Raw genomic sequence first — 9279 nt, forward strand, 5'->3', positions numbered from 1 at the left:
ACTGACAACGAGCTCCTGGTCATTGTTGTTGCACCATATGGAAGCTTCACAAAAAGGTGAGAAGCTCTCCTGAGAACCAGGTGAAGTCCGTTTTCTTGAGACATGTACTTCAAACCGTATGGGCCGGGCATAAGGATGGAAGACACTCTCGTCCCTGGATACAAGTGAGAATAAAACAAGCTTTGACGTCGGAGAGACGTTGAGATCCAGTGGAAGGGTCCGGTGAAGACCAAGTATGTGAGCGTCATTCTTCCACTCCATGACTTTGCAGTCATTGGTTTTCTCCTTTGTCGGAACAAAATTTTCTCTGCAACTTTTTGAAAGATTTAAATTTTTCTCACAGTGAAGGCTGTGGAGATTTGTTAGTTAATGCAGAAAACAAGCGAAGACGTCAAGGTATAAATAAACAAATTTTATCAAGAAGGAAGATGAAAAGTTTTTCGAAAACTGTGCCTAAAATATTTTTGAAGTAAAATTTCACGTCCGCCGTCACTGCAGAGGACGAAAGCTTCAAAAGTTGAGAGAGATCATTGCATTTTGTCAAATCAATGAGATTCTCAAAATTTTTATTTCAGAGGCAAAAGGTTGGAAAGATTTCAAGAAAAGATCAGGACAAGTTAAATCAAATACAACTTTTCCATTTTCCAAAGCATTTATCTTTCTCGGATATTCCTTTTTCCAACAATCATTTAAAGATTTTGAAACAAACTGATCAGTTAGAGAAAACTTTTGAATATAGATAAAAGGACTTATAACTAAAATAACTGATTTTAAATAGTAAGTTTGAAAATACTTACTGATTGACTGATCATTGTAGTCAGTCGATACCACTGATCCTGGTTGACTTATCTGAAGGGTTGTATACTGAAAGCAAGACTTTATGCTTGTATACATTGATTCCTTAGTTCACTGTGATTCTTCTATCTGAAATATTGTTATTGTATAATCCTATAATAGTCCAATGTATCTCATACTATAGATTATATGGTGTGTTGTAGATCACAGAAGACCATATAATTGGAAAAAGTTGAGATATAAATTGAGTTCACAATCGAGGCAACTATGGACGAGTTGCTGGTTTAGATTGTAGCATAAATGGATAAATAGTTTGTCTTATTTATATTAGTACCTTCGTGTATTGAACAGGATCACAGTGAGATGAATTCTTATATTCTGACTAATTAAGAATCAAGATCTCGGCGACTTAAATAGTCTTAACCTTAGTTGGATTAATCGGTGTGAATAATAGATTGACTATTGCTTGGATTTATCATGGGTGAGAGTTCTCTTGAAGCTCAATATACTCGATACTTTGGGTGATAGCAATTATTATTTGACATGCGATTATATTGCAATAAGGAACCGTGTCCTGCTAATAACAGGATGATAATATCCTCTCGAGGAACTTAATAAGTTTATCGTATTAAACCCTGCAGGTGGAATTAGTTCCGATACGATAATAAGTTTAAGTGGTAGCACTCGAGATGTCGTTTATAATTAAACGACTAATTAATTAATTAATTGATCATCAGAGGAATTAATTAATTAATGGATATTGGATATCTTAAACACGAGGATGAATTAAGTCTAATACTAGCCCCGACTCACCTAAAGAATAAAGAGGTAATTCAATATTAATTTTCTAGTGGAATAAATTAATACTTGTGTCTCGATTTTATTCTGGGCTGAATAGGAAAATCGAGCACTGGGAGGCCAAACTTTATTCAAGCTAGTAGATCCCCGCTTGGCCCAATAAAGGCTTCACTCCATATGGGGCGTCCGTCCATCTATTTCTCACTTAAGCCTTTGAGCTTTGTCATAGTTTAATTAGATGATGGGCTTATTATTTAGGGTTTTAATACCCAGTATAAATAATAGGTACAACCCTAATTCTAATGACGTGTGACATTACGTGAGATAAAATAGAGAGAAATCTGTGAGAGCACATAAAGTGAGGCGGCGCGTTTCCCTAGAAAAAGAAGAGGACTTGAATATCGTTGCCATCCAACGTCAAGTCTTGCCGTAGGAATAAGTTGGAAGATCAATATTGGAGTCGATCATTGCCGGATTTGCAAGTAAGATTCTATCCTCTTGCTATAGGCACATGGTTTTTGTATGTATTCGTTTGATATCCGAAATGGATCACGGGCACATGAATCATATGTCAAAATATGGTTCCTTCAATTGGTATCAGAGCCGTGGTTCCAGAATTTCGGCTCTATCGGATAAACGAATAGTAAAACCATTAAGTTTTTTTTGTTTTTCCTGTTGTTGTTCTTTGTGGCTTGTTGATTCGTGGGATACGTCGGTTTGACGTTGTAATTATTTTTTCACCACGAGAAAATCCGTGGTTAGATTAGATTCCATTTTCTATATTTTATTTTTGGATGTAATCTGTTTTTGCTGGAGATTCAACACGAAATACAAGGCTGCAACGAAGAACGGCGCCCGACACCGGGATTGCTGTCCGGCGTAACACCACCGCGTCCGGTGAAGGACAGCTGCGTCTGGTGTGACAGAGCAAGGATCAGATCTATTTCGAGGCGCCCTCAAGCGCTGCGCTGCTGTTCTATGGCTGTGATCGCTCTCGGCGTCTATGGTTGGGGGCGCTCCGACGTTCCTTACTGGCTCGACTGCCAGAGGTCTATGCGATGCCGTTTAACGACGAGCGCCGTGCTGTGTCATCTTCACTCAGCCGATATCTCAGCAGCGTGCAGACGGAGGGTGCGGCGACAGAGGGAAGTCGCGGCGCTGCGACGCTGGTGTCGGGTGGAGGCTCACCGGAGCAACAATGATGGCTGACGACGTCGCCGATAGGAGAGCAGTTGGTAGGCGACGGCGCAGCACGTTTCATGTGGTGGTAGTGAGGTCAGGTGGCTGGGGTAGCGGCGACGCCTAGGGCGGCGCAAACCCTAGCTGAACGAAAAAGGAGTGCGCCCTGTTGCTGGGTCAAGGCCTTTGACCGCGTATTCTGGGCCTTTGACCGCATTTTTTTTAGGCTGTGTGTTTGGGCCTGAGCCTTGCATTTCTGGGCTGCTTTGCTGCGAGAAGAAGGGCCTGCGCGAGGCTGTTGCTGGATCAATTTTGGGCCCGGTTTTGGGTCCGTTTTGGGCCCGATTCAGCTTAGTTTTTTTAATTTCTTTTCTATTTTTTAATGTAATAGATTAGAAATGAGATTCCACGAATGGGCCGCGAAGAATTTCTTTTTCTTTATTGTTCTTAGCATGTCGTGGCTTTTTATCACCGTTAAGGTGTTTTGAGCATGATTTTATTTGCTTTATGTGAATGTAAATGCGCATAGAATATCATTCTAGGTTCTATCACATTTTCACTAAGCACGTTTTAATTTCAAGCGAGCATATTTTATTACATGTGTTCTAGAAATGCATGCTTAGGTTTTCCGTGTCAATGTGATTTAACCTGTAAACCTTTTGAAGTAAAAGACTAAGCGGATAATTCAATTTTTTAAATAAAATTGATATAGACCTCCACAGTTGGTTTAAGACAAAGTAAATTGATAATTGGTGCAAACGTCCACACGAACGTGGCTTGCACTTGTTATTAATTTGCAGATTTTATCGGTTAAACTTCTAAGTTAAAAATGTTTTAATCTTGTGAATAAGTGGGAGTTTTGCATGTAAACGTTCCTGCGAGTTATTCAGGAAATTATTAAAATTAATTATTTTAACCTTGAGAATAGTGGGAGCTTCTCGTGTAAACGTCCGCATGAACGTGGCTTGCACGAGTTAGTTTTTCATGGATTATTCTAGGAGGGGTTATAATAAAATATAGTCATAATGTTGACTAAACTGTGGTCATAGCTTAGGCGTTTATTTCAAGTACAACTCCCCAACGGAGTCCCTTCTTGGAATTGCGTGGTCTAGTCAAGGTCCGTTTATTGATCCTATTTTGTCATAAGGATAAGTTGGCAATTGAATGAGACCAAAGACTGGATGTCTGGTCAAACGAAGAGCGCGTAAACGTCCGCATGAACGTGACTTGCATGTAATTTGATTGGGCTAACGGAGGTTTCAATAATATAGTTTTATCAAAAGGTTACAATATTATTTCTACGAATCTTTATACAATATAACGTGTTTTCTTATGTGCGCTTGTTTGTTTATATTTCAGATATGACTGTTACCCCGCTTTTGAATGTTTTATCTGCTAAGCCGCTTACTGGTCCGAATTTTTTAAAATGGAAGCGCAATCTAGGATTTGTCCTAGACGCGAAGGAGTATAAGTTTGTGCTTACCACTCCCGCTCCCGCGAACCTTAATACTCGGTCTTCCGAAGAGAAAAGGGAGGCCCATAAGCGGTGGCATAAGGCGAATAATATGGGAAAGCTTATATTATGACCACTATGTCTTCTGCATTGCAGCTGCAACATCAGTCGTTGGAGACTGCGGCTGCAATTATGAGGAACCTCGAGGAGCTCTTTGGGGAATCGGACCGATCAGTCCGTTTTGAACTCATGAGGAAACTCATGTCTTCAAAGATGATGAAAGGTTCATTTGTGCGCGAGCACGTGCTTGGAATGATTAATCATTTCAATGAGCTGGACGTGCTCGGTGGAGGAATCGAGGATTCTACTAAAGTAGACATGGTTCTCCACACTCTGCCCAAATCCTATGAAAACTTCCGACTCAATGCCGTAATGGGCAAGAAAAAGTTCACTCTAAATAAACTGCTTAATGAGTTGGTAGCGGCCGAGAGGGTCATGGGAAAGAGTCCACAGGCTTTGGCCACTGCCACAAGACCCAGTTTTCCACCGAAAGGTAGGAAGAAGAAAGGGCCCCATGGCAAGAGAGGCCAAGCAAAAGGTGGGAGCAAGAAGAAGCTAGGCCCGACCGGAGGCGTTGGCAAGCCAAAGGGGAAAGGGAAATGCTTCAAGTGTCAACAAGTAGGACATTGGAAGTCTGACTGTCCCATGATGAAGAAAGCTCAAGGTTTTTCTACTGCTCTTGTAACAGAAACATACTCAGTTTCGAGAACTTCCCATCAATGGGTTGTTGACTCGGGTGCAACTGACCATGTTTGTTACACCTTGCAGGGGTTCCTGCAGACAAGGGAGCTTAGTGGAGGCGAGCTAGCACTCTCCATGGAAAATGAAGCAAGCTTACCTGTTGTTTCAATTGAAGATGTGAATTTGTTGATTGATGGACATGTTTTGGTTTTGAGAAATGCACTCTATGTTTTGGGTTTTCGAAAAAACTTGATTTCTACCATTCGATTACGCAAGTATGGATATTCTGTTCTTTTAGAAGACAGTGCAGTATTAATTAAAGATGGTCAAGTTTTATTTAGAAGTGCAGCTGATTCTCTTTATACTTTTTCATGTCCATTTGATTATTCTTAATCTGCTTATACATTGACTACAAACCAAAAGAAGAGAAAGGCTTCTTCTCTAGAGAACCAAACTCTTCTTTGGCACCTAAGATTGGGTCACATCAATCTAAGGAGGATCCAAAGACTGGTTTCCGATGGTATCTTGGAGTCTCTCCAAGTAGAACCAAACCAAGTCTGTGAATCCTGCATAGAGGGAAGATGACGACTCGGCCTTTCAAGGCCAAGGGGTATAGGGCCAAAGAAGTGTTGGAACTGGTTCATTCTGACTTGTGCGGACCTATGTCCACTCAAGCTCGTGGAGGGTACGAGTACTTTGTCACTTTCATTGACGACAAGGTACGGATACATTTACTTGTTACGCTACAAATCTGAATGCTTTGACAAGTTTCAAACATTCAACAAGGTAAAAGTATCAAGTCATTGCGATCTGACCGCGGTGGCGAATGCCTCAGTAACGAGTTTAGAGCATACTTGTTAGAATCTGGAATTACATCTCAATTGACTACACCGAGTACACCCCAACAGAATGGTGTAGCAGAGAGAAGAAATATGACTCTTCTAGAAATGGTTCGTTCGATGATGAGTTTCGCTACTTTACCTATTTCATTTTGGGGATATGCCTTAGAAACAACTGGTTACATTCTTAACTTAGTGCCTTCTAAGTCGGTTGCAAAGACCACGTCCGAGCTGTGGTCAGGGCGCAAGCCTTCTCTTAACCACATCCGGGTTTGGGGCAGTCCAGCACACATGCTGAACAAGGATGCCGATAAGATGAGCCCTAGGACTGAAGTAAAGCTATTTATAGGATATCCTAGAGGAACGAAAGGTGGTTATTTTTATTGTCCTAAGGATCAGAAAGTCGTTATTAGCACCAACGCAAGATTCTTGGAAGAGGACTATGTAAATAACCACAAAAGTAGGAGCGAAATCATCATCGGTGAGGTCAAAGGCATTGGCACGACAAGTCAACCAACTCAGCCAATTGTGCAAGATGTAGTACCTCAAGTCTCATCAGAAAACGCACAAGCTGTCGATACTGGATCTGCAATAGTGCCACGTCGTAGTGAGAGGGCATCAAAGGGAAAACCGCCCAATCGATATGCATTTGTCAACGAATCTACGGATTCAGTTGATGATGGGCTTGTCGAAGAAGATCCCTGGACTTACTCAGAAGCACTAGCAGATCCAGATGCTCTTCAATGGGAAGCATGTATGGTTTCTGAATATGAATCCATAACTGCCATGGATGTATACGAGATATGTTTGCTACCTGTTGGTCGTGAGGCCATTAGCTGTAAATGGGTATACAAATACAGGAGAGGACCAGACGGGAAGGTTACGGCCTTCAAAGCGAGACTAGTGGCAAAGGGTTATACTCAACGACCTGGTATCGATTATGAGGAAACTTTTTTACCAGTAGCCATGCTTAAGTCTATCCGAGCTCTTTTGACCATGGCTGCCCATATGAACCTAGAGGTGTGGCAAATGGATGTCAAGACCACATTCTTGAATGGGTATCTTGAAGAAGATAGAGACATCTATATGCTACTTCCAGAGGGGTTCATCAAGGAAGGTGAGGAGCATCTAGTGTGGAAGCTCAAGAAGTCCATTTATGGACTTAAGCAAGCTTCACGATCCTGGAACAAACGTTTCGATGACGTGGTCGAAACTTATGGTTTTGAGCAATGTGTCAATGATAGTTGTGTTTATAGGGTCTGTATTGATGGGAGTTTGGTATTCCTAATACTCTATATGGATGACATACTTCTCATTAGCGATAATGTGAATGTATTGTCTGGCATTAAGGAGTGGTTATCCCAACAGTTCCAAATGAAGGATCTGGGAGAGGCAGCATATATTCTCGGGATAAAGATTGATCGTGACCGATCTAAGAGAATGTTGAGTTTGTCTCAAACAGCCTACATTGATACTGTATTGGCGCGATTCAGCATGCAGAATGCCAAGAAAGATTTTCTACCTTACAGACATGGTGTTCCGCTATCTAAGGCAATGTGTCCCACAACGCCTGAGGAGATAGCGAGCATGAAGATAATTCCCTATGCTTCGGCTGTGGGAAGTCTCATGTATGCGATGCAGTGTAACAGGCCTGATATCTGTTTTGTCGTTGGCATTGCAGCAAGATATCAGGCGAATCCAGGTCAAGCTCATTGGACTGCTGTAAAGGACATACTCAAGTACCTTAAACGGACTAAGGAGTATGCGCTAGTTTACCACTCTGATGATCTGACACAGGTAGGGTATGTGGATGCCGATTATCAAGGTGATAAGGATAAGAGGCGGTCTACTATTGGCTATGTGTTTAAGTTTGGGGCGGAGCCATTGTGTGGAGAAGTGTAAAGTAGAAATGCAATTCACTATCCACTATGGAAGCCGAGTATCTAGCTGCTTGTGAAGCTGCTAAAGAGGCTATATGGCTCAGGAACTTCCTAACTGAGATTGATGTGATTCCTAGTTTGCCGAAGTGCATCACAATTTATTGTGATAACGAGGCTGCTATTGCGAATAGCAAGGATTCAAGATGTCATCAATCCATGAAACACATTGATGGCAAGTATCATTACATTCGGTCTGTGGTCAAGCATGGTGATGTAGCTTTGATGCATATTGCGGGAGTTGATAATCTGGCTGATCCCTTCACGAAGAATCTTCCTGGTGCGGTGTTCAACGACCATGTTGAAGGCCTTAGAGTTCGTGGCCTCCCTGTACTAAATTAAACTTTAGTATAAGTGGGAGATTTTGTAATAGCTACAGGATATTATCAGTTTTTCAGTCTCATTGTATACTAAAAGTTTGCTTTAGTATAAGTGGGAGAATTGAAGGGTTGTATACTGAAAGCAAGACTTTATGCTTGTATACATTGATTCCTTAGTTCACTGTGATTCTTCTATCTGAAATATTGTTATTGCATAATCCTATAATAGTCCAATGTATCTCATATTATAGATTATATAGTGTGTTGTAGATCTTACAATTGGAAAAAGTTGAGATATAAATTGAGTTCACAATCGAGGTAACTATGGATGAGTTGCTGGTTTAGATTGTAGCATAAATGGATAAATAGTTTATATTGGCTATTTATTTATGCTAGTACCTTCGTGTATTGAACAGGATCACACTGAGATGAATTTTTATATTCTGACTAATTAAGAATCAAGATCTCGGCAACTTAAATAGTCTTAACCTTAGTTGGATTAATCGATGTGAATAATAGATTGACTATTGCTTTGATTTATCATGGTAAGAGTTCTCTTGAAGCTCAATATACTCGATACTTTGGGTGATAGCAATTATTATTCGACATGCGATTATATTGCAATAAGGAACCGTGTCCTGCTAATAATAAGATGATAATATCCTCTCGATGAACTTAATAAGTTTATCGTATTAAACCTTGCAGGTGGAATTAGTTCCGATACGATAATAAGTTTAAGTGGTAGCACTCGAGATGTCGTTTATAATTAAACGACTAATAAATTAATTAATTGATCGTCAGAGAAATTAATTAATTAATGGATATTGGATATCTTAAACACGGGGATTAATTAAGTCTAATACTAGCCCCGACTCACCTAAAAAATAAAGAGGTAATTCAGTATTAATTTTCTAGTGGAATAAATTAATACTTGTGTCTTGATTTTATTCTGGGCTAAATAGAAAAATCGAGCACTGGGAGGCCAAATTTCATTCAAGCTAGTAGATCCCCGCTTGGCCCAATAAATGCTTCACTCCATATGGGGCGTCCGTCCATCTATTTCTCACTTAAGCCTTTGGGCTTTGTCTTAGTTTAATTAGATTATGGGCTTAATATTTAGGTTTTTAATACCCAATATAAATAATAGGTAGAACCCTAATTCTAATGACCTGTGACATTACGTAAGATAAAATAGAGAGAAATCTGTGAGAGCACAT

General features: G+C 40.4%; 1 protein-coding gene across 1 annotated transcript; it reads left to right on the forward strand.

Moving 5' to 3' along the window:
* Positions 1-4474: 4474 nt before the first annotated feature.
* Positions 4475-5079, forward strand: LOC131002933 (uncharacterized). Its single transcript, XM_057929424.1, has 2 exons — positions 4475-4823; positions 5054-5079. Exons 1-2 carry the CDS (start codon positions 4475-4477, stop codon positions 5077-5079), a joined length of 375 nt encoding a protein of 124 aa, XP_057785407.1.
* Positions 5080-9279: the final 4200 nt, after the last annotated feature.

This window comes from Salvia miltiorrhiza, unplaced genomic scaffold (assembly GCF_028751815.1).
Source record: "Salvia miltiorrhiza cultivar Shanhuang (shh) unplaced genomic scaffold, IMPLAD_Smil_shh fragScaff_scaffold_39, whole genome shotgun sequence".
In the NCBI taxonomy this organism is placed as follows: Eukaryota; Viridiplantae; Streptophyta; class Magnoliopsida; order Lamiales; family Lamiaceae; genus Salvia; species Salvia miltiorrhiza.

What these genes read in the sequence shown, in the direction of transcription:
- LOC131002933 (XM_057929424.1), top strand. Translation starts at nt 4,475, where the DNA reads ATGAGGAAACTCATGTCTTCAAAGATGATGAAAGGTTCATTTGTGCGC. An exon ending in CAAGAGAGGCCAAGCAAAAG is followed by an intron (nt 4,824 to 5,053) that starts GTGGGAGCAAGA and finishes TACACCTTGCAG; the next exon opens with GGGTTCCTGCAGACAAGGGA.